At 45.5% G+C, this 14,153-nt stretch overlaps 1 protein-coding gene across 2 annotated transcripts; it reads left to right on the top strand.

The window, feature by feature from the left end:
• Nucleotides 1–4,086: 4,086 nt before the first annotated feature.
• On the top strand, nucleotides 4,087–14,059 carry BAG2 (BAG cochaperone 2). Of its 2 annotated transcripts, none has more exons than XM_084826860.1 (3): nucleotides 4,087–4,420; nucleotides 11,060–11,169; nucleotides 11,852–13,749. In XM_084826860.1, the coding sequence occupies exons 1-3, from the start codon at nucleotides 4,353–4,355 to the stop codon at nucleotides 12,250–12,252; spliced, it is 579 nt and encodes a 192-aa protein (XP_084682986.1). In that variant the 5' UTR covers nucleotides 4,087–4,352; the 3' UTR covers nucleotides 12,253–13,749. The 2 variants fall into 2 exon arrangements, with proteins under 2 accessions (XP_084682986.1, XP_084682985.1); XM_084826859.1 differs by lacking the exon at nucleotides 4,087–4,420 and adding an exon at nucleotides 4,575–4,842 and having other exon boundaries at nucleotides 11,852–14,059.
• Nucleotides 14,060–14,153: the final 94 nt, after the last annotated feature.

The following is a 14,153-nucleotide window of genomic DNA, read 5'->3' on the forward strand; positions in this document are numbered from 1 at the left end:
CTTTTGTTTTGAAGAAAAAGCGCCCCCTTTTTGCTGCCAGATTTTGGCAGCAAATTGCCACTCTTTCCCATTGCACTAATTGCATTGTAAAACCACTGGTTTTTGCTAGCGCAACATCATTAGCGCTAATGCCAGGACAACGTTGGATACTACCCACAGGTTTGGATCCAGAACATGCCTCCTGCAGATGGAAGGCCGCCTCCTACCCATGGAAGGCTTGTGGTCCAGTGGAGAAGCCTGCTGATGGAATGGGGAAGGAGTCATTTTTTGTTAATTTTCCTCCAGCTCCCCATGCTCCTGAAAATCTGCTCTAGAGGACTGGAGGACCCCAGTGTCACAAGATCTCCTGCTGCCTGAGGCAGGAAAGCACACACACCGCCCGCCATTGTCGCTATTGCATCTGTCTCCCCACCACTGCCCTGGCCATGTCCATCTCCCCCACACACACACCGCCACATCTGTCTCCCTCCTGGGGAACCCTCTGGAATGGGGTGGGAAAACAATCTAGATCCAACCCATTAAAAAAGAAATATATTGGGGTCAGGGGAGGGAAGAACAAGGGAAGGCAACCATCGCACAATTCCAAACTGATATTGACTTAACTAGTTACACATTACCTACTTCAGTAGAATATTTGCTTTCAGAGCATATGCAGACTTCTTTGCAGAGAGGGTGGTTTGACAGAAAACATCTTTGGGCTCCTAATAATATGTTTCCAGGAAGGCCCAGGCTGACAGTGAAGTCATATATTTATGGGAATCTGAGTAAAGGAAAAGCCCATCCCCCTTTGTGCAGATGGATTGTTCCTTTTTGTCCAGTGGTCAGAGAAGCTCTGTTTCTAACCACCCAATCAGAAAATTATTCAGTGGCTAGATCCACCCCCCTAGCAACTCTGAACTTACATGTCAAAATAATTGGTGGGTTCCAACTAGATGCAGTATTCGTTGTGATGAAATTATCAACCTCTAGCAATTTCTTCAGGGTTCACTGCAAAGGCATGAAATTCCAGGCTTGTTGAGCTATGTCGGAATACAGGAGTTTGTCACAGCCTCTAACACAAGTATTAAAAAGCCAACTCTGAAAGCAGGCAGTCTTTCAGATACTCTGCTCCCAAGCTATTTAGAGCTGTAATGATGAAAAGCACTTCACATACATGATCTTATAATAATTCTTGCAGAAACCTGTAAGGAAAGTCAGTATTATTATCCCTGTATTGTAGCTAGGTAGCTGGCTCAGGCTGAGAGTGGCTTGCCCAAGTTAAGATTCAAACCAGTCCATATGCTACAACATCTCTTGGCTCCACGGTATCTCTCACCTTTTTTTCTGCAGTTTCTTGGCATTCTTTGGCAGATTTTTATTGTTTCACATGTTCTTAGTGTATTGTTTTTGTTGTATTTGTTTTACATCAAAGGTTAAAAACTATTTATTTGGACCTTCTAAAAGCAGTAGGAAATCCTGGCCCACCCACCCCCACCCAAAAAAGGTGGCGATAAACGGAAATGTTGAGAAAGTACTACAATGCAGTTAATGGAAGGAAAATTTCTGTCAACTCTTGGTATGAGCTCAAGAAACTGCAGGACTGCTGTATCCTGTTAACACCCTCCCCCCAAATATAGAACTCTTAAGCACAGGTAGCACTATCTACTTAAAGGTATGCATGAGGACAGATGCTGCAAGTGGAGAAAAAGGTTCACCACTTTTGCTACGAGAAATAGTTTTATCTAAGCTGAGAATGAAAAACATGACCTTAATGAGAACCTGGGATGGTGGTGAATGATGCTTCTAGTGGGGAGGAGAGGGGGAAGCAGTGCTGATCTCACTTTGCTCCATCCACCTTTATGGGGATAAATGGACTTTCCACGACATACCTTGAACCAGGTTTCAGGGAAGATGCGGCCTCCAGAACACGTTTTCAATGGCATGGCTGAAACAAGCTCTAATATGTCAAGCATTAATGAAGACAAGTGTGCCTCTAGACCCTCACGGTGTGGCTAGCTCCCCTCTCACATGTATTTAGTGCCTCACTACTTATGTTAAACATATTTTTGGGAAAGGGTATTTAACACTGGTGCCACTAGTAAGGAAAAGCAGCCGATTGGAGAGGAGAGACAATCAAACAGTAAATAGCAACAGAGGTGGCCCGTCCATATAGGCAAACTAGGCGGTCGCTTAGGGCACCAAGTTAAGCAGGGCGCCAAATTCGAGGGAAAAAATACAAATACAAATCAACAACAAATAAAATAACGAAGATGTTATTATGTCAATTCCCATGTGCATACAGAGGGAATATGACTGAGGCTGTGGAGGTGAGCAAGGGGGTGACTGGGGATGGTGAGGCTAAGTCAGGCAGGCTGCCCGCCCGCCCGCCTTTGGGACTCGGTCCTCCCTCAAAGGATGCAGAATATCCTCCTGTTGCACTGGTGCTCGCAGTTGCAGTGAGAGCCCCTCCCCCCGCAGCCACTTCTTTTGCTCTTGGAGGGCTGAGCTTAGGGACTGGTGGCACTCTGTTGGCTGCATTGCCCAGAGGATGGAACTGGGACCCTTCATCCAGGGACCTCCTTTCGTTATGGATGGGACTTTTGTTCCTTTGCAGAGTGGACTGCTGTGCTCAGCTCCTTTGTTGTTTTTATCGGCCCCTCTGCGCCGATCACAACTAACTGTGGCAAATTCTTAAAGAGATGGGAGTACCAGACCACCTTACCTGTCTCCTGAGAAACCTGTACGAGGGTCAAGAAGCAACAGTAAGAACCAGACATGGAACAACCGATTGGTTCAAAATTGGGGAAGGAGTAGGACAAGGCTGCATATTGTCACCCTGCTTATTTAATTTATATGCAGAGAACATCATGAGAAACGCCGGGTTGGATGAATCACAGGTCGGAATTAAGATTGCCGGGAGAATTATCAACAACCTCCGATATGCAGACGATACCACCCTAATGGCAGAAAGCGAAGAGGATCTCAAGAGCCTCTTGTTGAGGGTGAAAGTGGAGAGTGCAAAAGCTGGTTTGAAACTCAACATTAAAAAAACGAAGATTATGGCATCTGGCCCCATCACTTCCTGGCATATAGAAGGGGAAGAAATGAAAGCAGTGACTGTCTGTCTAATCAAAGGTCTGTCTAATCAAAGTGACTGTCTAAGCAAAGGTCTGTCTAATCAAAGCTATGGTTTTCCCAGTAGCAACGTATGGCTGTGAGAGCTGGACTATAAGAAAGGCTGAGTGCCGAAGAATTGATGCTTTCGAACTGTGGTGCTGGAGAAGACTCTTACGAGTCCCCTGGACTGCAAGGAGGTCAAATCAGTCCATCCTAAAGGAAATCAATCCTGACTGCTCATTGGAAGGACAGATACTGAAGCTGAAGCTCAAATATTTTGGCCACCTGATGCGAAGACAAACCTCTCTGGAAAAGACCCTGATGCTGGTAAAGACTGAAGGCAAAAGGAGAAGGGGACGGCAGAGGATGAGATGGCTAGATAGCATCACCGACACAATGAATATGGACTTGAGCATGCTCCGGGAGAGAGCGCAGGACAGGAAGGCCTGGCGTGCTATGGTCCATGGGGTCACGAAGAGTCGGACACGACTGAACGACTGAACAACAACTGCACTGATACAATGCTCAGTGAAAAAAATTAAAAATTGGGAGGGCGTGCCGTTTATTATAAATGGTAATATTTCTGCTTCTAAAGATCGGGGGGGGGAGGGGTTTGCCTCTTCATTAAACGGAAAATAGGGGCAAAATGTTTACCAAGAACCTCTGCCTAGATATGCCCTTGGGTTTTGGAGGCGGCGTGCCAACTGCATAGTTTGCCTAGGGGGCCAGTCGCTGGCTGGGTCGCCCCTGAATGCCAATCCCTTGTCCTTACCCCTGCCCCGCAGCAGAGGCTGAAGAAGAGCGAGGGGGAGGGACCCCCAGCCAGGAGGCCCCCAGGTCTCCCGCGCCCCGAGAGGGGTGGGCGGGCAGCGTGCAAGCCGGAGGAGGCCCTGCCTCAACCAGCCCCTCTCTTGCTCAGCCGTCCCGGACGCTGCCTAGAGGGGCGGTAAGACCAGCAGCCGCCCTGCCCTTCGCGCCCTGCATGCTCGCGGAGGCTGCAGCATAGAGAGGCGGCCCTTCGTTGAAGGCGCAGCGACCTCCTCCTCTCCCTCTCCCTCCGAGGGGCGCGGAGGTGGGCACCGGAGACTTCTCAAGCGCGTGCGTCGCCTCTTGCGCAGGGAGGCCCTTGGCCCCAACCCCTCCGGCGAGACTGTGGCGGACGCACGTGCGTCCGGAGAAGGGCGTCCTTCGAGCCAGGGGCCGCTGCGGCTCAGCCTCGGAGGAACCTGTTTTCCGTGCTGTGGCTGGGATGCGCGATGTGTGAATTATCCATGAAGATGAGGGCGCCTCTGAACATACGCAGAGCGCCTCCCCCCCCCCCCGTGTAATGACTTAATAGTCATGCTCGTGCTCCTACGGTGGCTATGGGAAGGTGGGCTGGGCGCTTTCTTTCATCGCCGCCGGGGTGAGAGAAGGGAGGGAGCGGCTTGGGGCGGGCGCGGCTCCTCTCCTCCTTCGGCGGCGAGTCGGGTGTCACCGGAGCGCCGCGGTCGCTGCAGCCGCTGCCTGTGCGGGGACGCTGTCTCGGCAAGCGGCAGACGCACCCGGCGGCGGCGGCGCCTCCCTCGCCGCGCAGCTCGCCATGGCCCAGGCCGAGACTGGCCGCGCCAAGAGCAGCTCCGGCGGCGGCGAGGCAGCCCAGCAAGCGGGCGCCGGGCAGCAGCTCCGAGGCCGCTTCTTCCGCTCCACCTCCATGGCGGACCGCTCCAGCCGCCTGCTGGAGTGCCTCGACCAGCTGGAGCGGAGGTGACCCCCCGGGGGTGGGCAGCGCCGCTTGGCCAGGGGGATCGGCGGGGGCTTCGGTATCTTTCTGAGGGGGTGCCTGCAGCAGAGCGCGCGCGACTAAGAGCAGCCCCCTCCCCTCCCGCCTTGTGTGTGTAGCTTTGAAGAATGAAAATGAGAAAGGCGGCCGCTTTCCTGGGGAGGGCTGGCTCTGGCAGTTCCCCGTCATTGAAAGCGCTATTCAGTCATTCATCCATGATTGCTCATTATATTTCTTCTAAGTTCCTCCTCCCCGTCTGGCTCCTGTGTCTTAACAACTGCGCATTCTTCCCCGGCTGGGGGTGGGGTGGGCCGCAGGACGTCACCTGCTGGTTTTTGTTTGTTCTTTTTTAACTTGCCAGGCGTCTGTTAAAAGATGGCACAGAAGCCCTGTCAGGGGCGGGCGGGGAGAGAAATGCTGACATTTCTGTGTATAATCCTGTAATTAGGATTACTTTAAAACCTGCAGAGTGCCCCCTTTGGGCACCATCAGCCCCGTTGCCAGCTTCTGTGACTCTGAGGTGCTGCAAAGAAATGAACGGAAAAGCAGTGATTTCCTTCTAGTTCGCAGAGCCTTCTACAACCCTAGCACTGTTCACACAGGACGGTGGATGAGCGGGAGGCGGGAGAGCCTGGTCAGGCGCGCCATCCCTGCTCCCCATCTCCATGCCTCTAACTTAATGTGAGCATAGAGCAGAGGTGTCGAACGACAGGCCTGGGGGCCAAATCCAGCTGGCCTGGGGTCCCAGTCTGGCTGTGTGGGTTCCCCAGATGGCCATGCCTTTGCCTTTCCCCACCCCCTTTTCCCTTACCACCAATCGTTTGGTGGTTTCCCAGCTCCTTTGCACCTCCCTCCCGCATTCTAAAATATTGAAATGCCTCGCCTAAGACTTAGTTCCCGGCAGTAAGAGCTTTAAACTAAAATATGCTAGTAATTTTTTTTGGTATCTTGGCCCCGCTCCTTTTGCCTTTGGCCCCACCTGCCGCTTGAATGCAGCCCCGAGATCTTCTCCAAAATGGAATTTGGCCCTTGGACTGAAAGAGGTTCAACACCCCGGCATAGTGCATATGCGTGTACAATTGTGCGAGAAGGGCTTTCCATGCAATTGGAAAGGTAGGGTTCCCATTTCCAGAGAAGGCGCCTATGGAGTATCTTTGCACATATTGTTAGGCTGGGACTGAGGAGTGGGAACTCCTCCTTCCCTTCCACATGTTCAATATAACATGTACATTGGTGCTTCTGTCACCAAGTCCAAGTACCTGTGTTTATTTTTATGTCTCTGAATGGTGCCAGAAACATAAAAGTTGAATAGAGAGTTCTGCCTTCAACACCTGGCATCCTAGGGCAACTGCCAGGGCCCATCAGCACTGACACCTGTCCTGGGTGTCCATGCCAGGTGGATGGATCTGCAAGCAGTAATTTAAATTTCCCAGAATGCCCTTGAGTGGACACCATCGGGCACTCCAGAGCATTCTGAGCCATTAAAATGCTAGCTCCCGGCCACCCGTGGAGCACGCTGGCTGCTGTTGCTTCTAGTGCCACCATACTAGGTATGCCCAAGGGGGCCCACCGTAAAGCACTTGGGCCAGGCCCCCCTCAAACCTGGAGTTGGGTCCTGGGTGAATAAGGATTGTTATTAAGTGCAGATATCTTTTCCTAATTATAACAAGCACCTTACTTTAATAACTGAATTACCCCTTATTATTTAGCATTCCCTTCCCTGTTTTAAACATCCTGCCATGCCCAAAGTCATAGTAGGTAATTGTTGGCACTTAAGCTGAAGTGTGATGGTGATCTTAAAAAATCTACTGAGTCAGATGAATCTTGAGAAGGGAGAGCTGGGCTGGTCAGATTAATGGCCTTTGGAGCACTGACACTTTTGTGGGAGGTAGCCACCACTACTGATACATAGAGTTGGATCCAGATTTAGGTGTGTAGAATTGGGCTGGCAAAAGTGGACTTCCCTGCACCCTCCTCTCCGCAACAGGTCGCTGAAAATGCTACACAGAGGGTCAGGGGACCCTGCTGAATGGTGTGAGCTGTGCGGGGGGAATCCCCCCAAATCAGGCAGAGTCACCTTCCATGAGCAGAGCCTTCCGTCCATGGAAGGCAGGTTGTGGATCTAACTTGTAGTGCACATGCGTGCATGTGTATTTAAACCAGACATTTCCATACTTTAAAAACTAGCTCTTGTCATTTAAATAGAAGCAATCATTTCTAAAACTTCTTCGGTGAGTATTAATCAGTGCTTTCGCTGGAGTGGTGTACCCACTGACTCCATCCTGACCATGGCCTTCTTGGATAATACAGAGAGGAAATGGAAATTGGATAATACAGAGAGGAAATGGAAATTGATAGGAGGTTATTTGCTTAAAGGTTTCACAGAGGATGCTTAGTGGAGTTGAAATTTGAATCCAGGCCTCTCTGATCTAAGTCAGCAGAACAGATTGACTATCCGTGGTAACATCCGATGAGGCACCTCCTTGTCATGATGCACACAGAGGCAGTTGGACTTCTAGGGAAAGTCCATTAATCAGCTACCACACTACAGAAGAAAGGGGGCTGCTGCAGTCTTATATCAAAAGGGACAGGGGTGATATATAGCGCTGCAGTGTGTTCAGATTACTACAGTGCACTATATGTGGGGATGCCCTTGAAGATGCTTCATAAATTGTAATTGTCATACATATAAGACAGCTAGATGACTAGCACTGGCAACCAGTCCATTTCTGGGCTCAGTTCAAGCTTCTGGTTTAAAACTTTAGAGCCTTAAATAACTTGGGACCAGGGCACCTTGAGGTCTCGCTTCTTCCACATAAATCTGCATGGTTACAAAGAGCTTCCTCAGAGGCCCTGCTCAGGGTCCCTTTGCCTGCAGAAGTAAGGCAGATGATTGTGGCACTCCAGCTCTTGAACACTCGTCCCAGGGAGGATCACCTGGTGCTGAACCTGACATCATTTTGGCAATATTTCAGTTCTTCTTCTTCTGTATTGTTTGCCTTGTTTTAGGCTGGCTTTTATCATTCTCTGCTGCTTCTGTTTTATGGGGTTTTAACAATATGACTGATTGCTTTAACTGCATGTTAGGTGCTTCAGAACACTATTATCTGAAGAATTTAAATTCTCTAATTTAATTAATTAATGCAGCAAACTTTTTTGGGCAGGACAGGTTCTCATCTTCCAAAACGTTTGGATGAGGATTTTCTCTCCGTGTTGCTTGCTTACAGATGATTGATACCTATACACATACCTCTGAAACCTCTGAACTGCCTCTCTTGTAAAATATTGTGTTTGCAGTGGCATCAGGTGACATGAAAACTTGCTCTGTAGAGTTTATTTTGGAATGGCTATTTCACACATGCAAGTAGTTATTTGATATTCCCAGTATTGAATGGGCCCCAAAGTGTGGCCCGTGGTGGACGTTGGTGAATTGGAATTTCATAGATGGTTGGGGCTGCCTCAGACTTTTTCTCCATCTGTGCAAGAATGAGGAAAAAATTTGCTGCAGAAAGATGGTCCAGCTTTGTGAGTGAAGTACACAGGTGCTATGGTGGGAGAGCTATATATAGTTCCAAACTAGGAGGGACCTGGGCATCCCAGCTGTCATTCCAGAAACCACATGGAGCCTGGGCACCTTTTTTGTTGGCAGGGCCTGGGCCTTCAGTTTCTGATGGATCCCAGCACAGTCCTCAGCATGTTTACTCAGACATAAGCCCACTGAGTTTAATGGATTTTTTTCCTTGCTCAGTGTGCTTAGGATTTCAGCTTAATTGGCCAGGAAAACGAGGTCCAGAATTAAATAGCATCTATCCCAGCCCCTCTTCCTTAAGATGGTGAATCCAAACATGACTTCAGAACTATATCACAGATCAACCCTTCCTCATCCCCCAGAACTTCAACAACATAATCCAGTTGCCTGATAGTTCACGCCACAAACTGGACGTTTATTTTCTACGGACAGGAGGAAGGAAACAGATTCTCTTAAAATTTGAAGTTATTCACAGGACACCTTTTAAAAATAGATGAAGACACTACAAAATTAAACCTGGAACCAATCCAGGGAGCATAGTTCAGATTGTCATTTCGCCCTGGCTCTGTTCCTTTGCTTGTAACAGCAGCCTGACATGCAGGAATTTAGCAGATGAAGCTTTTCTTATGATGGAGATGAAGGGAAGGGAAAGGGTTCACAAGCTTAATTTCTGCATTGTCAGCTTGCTGTTCAAGGCACAGGGAGCAACTCGTAAAAAAGAAGAAGCTGGAGCTATATACAGGTGAATAAGACAACACTACTACACTAACATTACTATACTCCTCACTGGAATAGGAAAATCATCTTACACTCAAGTTATCTCCTTCGTATTGTACTAAAGCTGAAAGAGCTGCTGTTGCCTTTCCACATATATTCCAATACCTCCAAAAAAGGAAGCTGGCAAGCTTAGAAAAAGGGAGGATTTACTAGAAATGGACTGTGATTAACAGTTTGGCTGCAGGTTGAGCTACTCTACAAGCCGATTGAAGCATAGTAAATATGCTTCAATCATATTTATGAAATGGTAAATAATTGTCAAAGCCACAGTATTTCTGAGTGCAGGTTGCCACTAACTTGATGAAATACCCCTCTGCACAAAACCTTCCCTGAACACAGAAAACCAGATTTTAGGAAGAAGGGTTCTAGCCTGGTCTTCTGTCTGACAGGATAACGTTAGGTGTGTAGAAAATTGTTTTCTACGGTCAAGCATTCCATCATGTGAATCCCCTTCTGCAGTCTGAAGTGGAGAAGGCAGGCACAGAACTGGGTCTTAAAGAGGTTCAAAGCTTTTTCCATTGCCTTAGTTATTTGGAAAATACAACAGTAATAATGTATAGGATTCTGCCTGTTTTTCTAAACATAAAACTTCATCCGTATAACATGGCTATACGACTGTAGCTGCAGAGCAAGTATAGCTTACCAACAAGATAGTATTAATTTTGCTAATTCAAACAGTGATTATCCCTTGTGGAAGCAAAAAATAATCCTTTTACGTATACTAGTTCTTCTGATCAAATTGTATGACATTCTTAAGGAGTTTTTAACGAGATGTGTGAAAGAAAATGCTGTTAGACATGGCTATGTTAAAAACACAGTATTGATTTGACATTTAAGGCTCTCTTCAAAAATTGTAGCAGAAGCAGGAGCTGTTAACTATTACATGGGCAAGGAACAAATTTAGCACATTATTCTAGTAGTGTTCCTGAGTTTACTTCTTTACCTTCTCCCACTGATGACAATGGGCATTTTGCTAGTTCAATACAAGCATCTTTCTATAGACATCCCTGTCTAAAAAAAGACCATCTCCTAACCCCTTACATTGAATCAAAGGGCTGAACAGAGATGACATAGAATAGCCATTATCAGCAATCTCAACATTTTAAAATTTAAAAAGCCGCCATACGTTTACCCTTTTCCCTATTCCGTTTTTCTGACTGAAATTACCTGATTATGTGCATGCACCCTCACACTGTAATAAAGCAACCTCCCCCCACCCACTCATTTCCCTAAAGAAAATGTTTTATCATTTTTACATTTTTTCAGGAGTACAGTCACAGTCCTGTCTGTGTAAGTAGTTGAAAACTATTTAAAATGGTCACTGTCAGATTTGTAATGGCCACTGGAAGCAAGTTCCACAATTGAGAGTTCCAGCTTGTTGTACTCCTTTGGTTGTCATTTCTCCTTTCTTATTTGACAGCACCTGGGATACTTCCCACCCTCCTCCTATTGTATATACGCAAGGGGAGTGGAAGAGGAAAGAGATTTTTTCTTCTTCACATGTATGGAGCGGAAGAGGAAAGAGATTTTTTCTTCTTCACATGTATGGAGTGGAAGAGGAAAGAGATTTTTTTCTTCTTCACATGTATGCCCTTCTCATTTTACACAGCCCCAGTCCAAGTGCTTTCTCTCATAAAGGCCAAACTAGAGACAACCAAAATTCGTAACTGGATTTCCTATCTCTATATTCGTAAATAGCAGGACTGCCACGCTATTTGCCTACAAGGTAAAACTTACGGGCAGTGCACGAAATTTAGTCCTTCAATTTAAATGTAAAATTAATTGGCACTGCTATAAATAATACTTTCAGTTGTTCACTGGAGAACATGAAAAGTCAATACAAGTACTACTTAATTATCTGTAAACTCTTCCTATTTGTTATTTCCTCTCCACAGGGTTGAGGCTTTGCGTGATGCAGCTTCTACAATGGAGCAAGAAAAAGAAACTCTTCTGGAAATGATCCACAGTGTACAAAACAGTCAGGATATGAGGAACATCAGTGAAGGTTAGAGTCCAGTAATTCTTAAACCTCTCATTTGAAACCTATTTCGGGAAAATGAAGAAAAGATATAGAAAGATCATAAATTCATATGTGATTGTAACACATGCCATAAGATGTTTGAGCCCCTTTATCTGACAGTTGAAACATCTTGACACAGTATCTAATATGGAGGGCTGCTAATATTGTTCAAGAAAAAATGGCCCAGTTCACAAGCTACAACCCAACTATTTTTAAAAAAACACCTGGTTTGTCATGAACAAGCCAGCATGCTAGTCACTGGTTAAACCTTGAGCCCCAACTCTGGCTTGTTGGAGGAGAGACGAGCCAGAGTTCAGGTTAGAACGTCACGCTAAACAACTTAGGAACAGAGCATCGCTTAGCTGTTCCCAGTGGCATTGAGAACAATCAAGCTTCATGAACTAGTATGCTGACTTGTTCACAACCCAGGGTTGGTGCTGCATACAGACCAGGCCAATCTCTCATAACCGTCACTTCAAGCCCACTATTATTATTATTATTATTATTATTTATTATAATTATTATTAGTATTATTGCACGCCAATTTTTATGGCCTACAGAGTAAATGATGCAAGTACTATTATTACTCTTTACTCTTCCAACTCAGTATGGTAATTTAGTCTTATATAAAGCTTTAAAACCAAAATGTTTCACTTTGAAAACGCAGGTGAAAGGGAAGAACTCAATCTGACAGCCAAACGCCTCATGGGCAGGACCCTCACAGTTGAGGTTTCTGTAGAAACCATCCGAAATCCCCAGCAGCAGGAGTCCCTGTTACGTGCCACACGGATAATTGATGAAATAGTCTGTAAAACCTTGGATGATTTGGAAGACTCCAAGGGCCACTTAATGTCACTTTATGGTGCATGTACGTCTGAGGTTCCATCTGGACCCGTTGATCAAAAATTCCAGTCTGTTGTAATTGGATGTGCTATAGAAGATCAGAAGAAAATCAAAAGACGGCTAGAGACTCTGCTTAGAAATATAGAAAATTCTGAAAAATCCATCATGCTATTAGAGCATCAGAAGACAACTGCAAGGCAGCTCTGCAACAATGGAAAAGATTAAAGGCTGTTGAATACTACTATAAAAATGAATGTTTCCATCCAGTATACAAAAGCAAAGAAATGCTGCTGTTAACATTAAACTTTTGGGGCTTAGTAGTACAAATCTGATACCCTGGAATTTAAGGAGACCTTGCATGTCTATGTAGCCCTTAAATCAATCCTTGGCCATTCAGAGCATACAGCTGGAAGGGGAGAATACTGGAAAAATACCCTTACCTTATCCTGGGGTAAAGAGGTACCTTATCCTCTTTACCCCCTTATCCTGGGGGTAAAGAGTGTCCCTGGTTAGACCACCGGTTAAGAAGTGCGTTTTTATGAAGCACATCCTGTGACAGCTACGGGGTTAAGCAGCTGTAAGAACCATATGAACATTTAGCAGTTTTTATTCCATGGCTTCTGTTCCCACCAACAGGCTCAACAGACTATTTTACCATGTACAGGGAACACGTCCTTAAACTGCTGGGTATATTTAAATTAATAGGTAGCATAGCCATAGCTTTACTTAAGATATTGGCTGTAAATGTAGACATTTTATGCCCTAAGGATTAACCTTTTCATAAGTCATATCCAGTTTGCTCCCATTTAGTATTTCAATACTTGTATTGTAAAGTCATCTCTTCCTCCTAAACTCTGGACGTTCAGCAGTACCTGTTTTGTTCTTTTCAGGGCTCTAGAAAGCTTCAGTGTTACTTGTCATGTACAAACATTTCACCTAGCACACTTTTTCTTTCCTCTGAACATATGCTTGAGAGACTGTGGGGTGGGGAGGATGTTGCAATAGAAGTGAAGGAAGGGTTGATGTGCACTTTTTCTTGCTGAAGAGTTGTAAATAAACTAGATTATGCTTTACACTGTAAACACTTCAACAGCCTTCCCCCCACCCCCTTTTCTGAGAATATACAAACTTGGTATCTAAAGATCTCTTAATTCTTGGAACCAGGTAAAGTATGAGAAGACCTTTACTGAACTATATTTTAGTTGCACTCCCCATATTAGTCTCCCTGCTCACAAACAAACTTCAAGTACCACCTATCAATTCATAGTCCCATAGTCATGAGCAACATCCATCATGCTCATGGACACAGAAAGAGGTGAGGCGGCAATTTTTGCCGATTTCCCTTTTACTTCCTCCCACACAGTCATCCAACCCTCTAAAGCAGTTTTTCTGGAGGTGCAGGGAGACCCAGCTAAAATTGCCCCCCCCCCCCCCCGAGCAGAACTTCACTCACAGGGTCCTTGGATCCAACCCTATATATTGCAATAAAAGACTCTAAGTTGACTGGTGTGCATCACTTGATATTTCTAGAGTAGAACTGATGATTCTATAAAACTTTCACACTTCTAGCATAACAGAAAAAGAGGGAACATTGTGAGAAATGCCTTGGGGTAGAGGTGTGTTTTGATCACGACAGAATTGCCCTCTCTTACTACTCTTGGTTAATTTTTATATTGAAACTACTCACTGCCGTTACAGAAAATAAATTTAGGATATTAAGTTAATCATGCTCTCAGAACCACCATGTCCAGCAACGACGCTAATATTCATGACAAATCCAGCAATATTGGCAAAGGAGGTTTCAAAATGCAATTAGGGATTTTATAGAGAACTGCCCCCAGCATATTAAGTATTTTAAGTCCTTTATTGTCTGCTCAGTTCTTCCAAATTATTGTAGTGTGTTAATTCTGTATGTGATTTTTACCATATATGCCTAATGGTCATTGACTTTCAAGTGGTAAAGGTGCATTTTTAAAAAATCTTTGAACATAGGTATCTAAGCAGTACTAAAATAACCTTTATTTATATTCCTTATATGTGTATTTGTTAAATGGCAACACATCTGGGTATGGAATGTCTTGATTTAAATAATGTAGGAATCAATTTGGGTTTTTAAGGGTGCAATC

This window comes from Heloderma suspectum, chromosome 1 (assembly GCF_057233095.1).
Source record: "Heloderma suspectum isolate Gila_16-S chromosome 1, 16-S_ref, whole genome shotgun sequence".
Classification (NCBI taxonomy): Eukaryota; Metazoa; Chordata; class Lepidosauria; order Squamata; family Helodermatidae; genus Heloderma; species Heloderma suspectum.

What these genes read in the sequence shown, in the direction of transcription:
- BAG2 (XM_084826859.1), top strand. Translation starts at nt 4,679, where the DNA reads ATGGCCCAGGCCGAGACTGGCCGCGCCAAGAGCAGCTCCGGCGGCGGC. An exon ending in CTCGACCAGCTGGAGCGGAG is followed by an intron (nt 4,843 to 11,059) that starts GTGACCCCCCGG and finishes TCCTCTCCACAG; the next exon opens with GGTTGAGGCTTTGCGTGATG. An exon ending in TATGAGGAACATCAGTGAAG is followed by an intron (nt 11,170 to 11,851) that starts GTTAGAGTCCAG and finishes TTGAAAACGCAG; the next exon opens with GTGAAAGGGAAGAACTCAAT.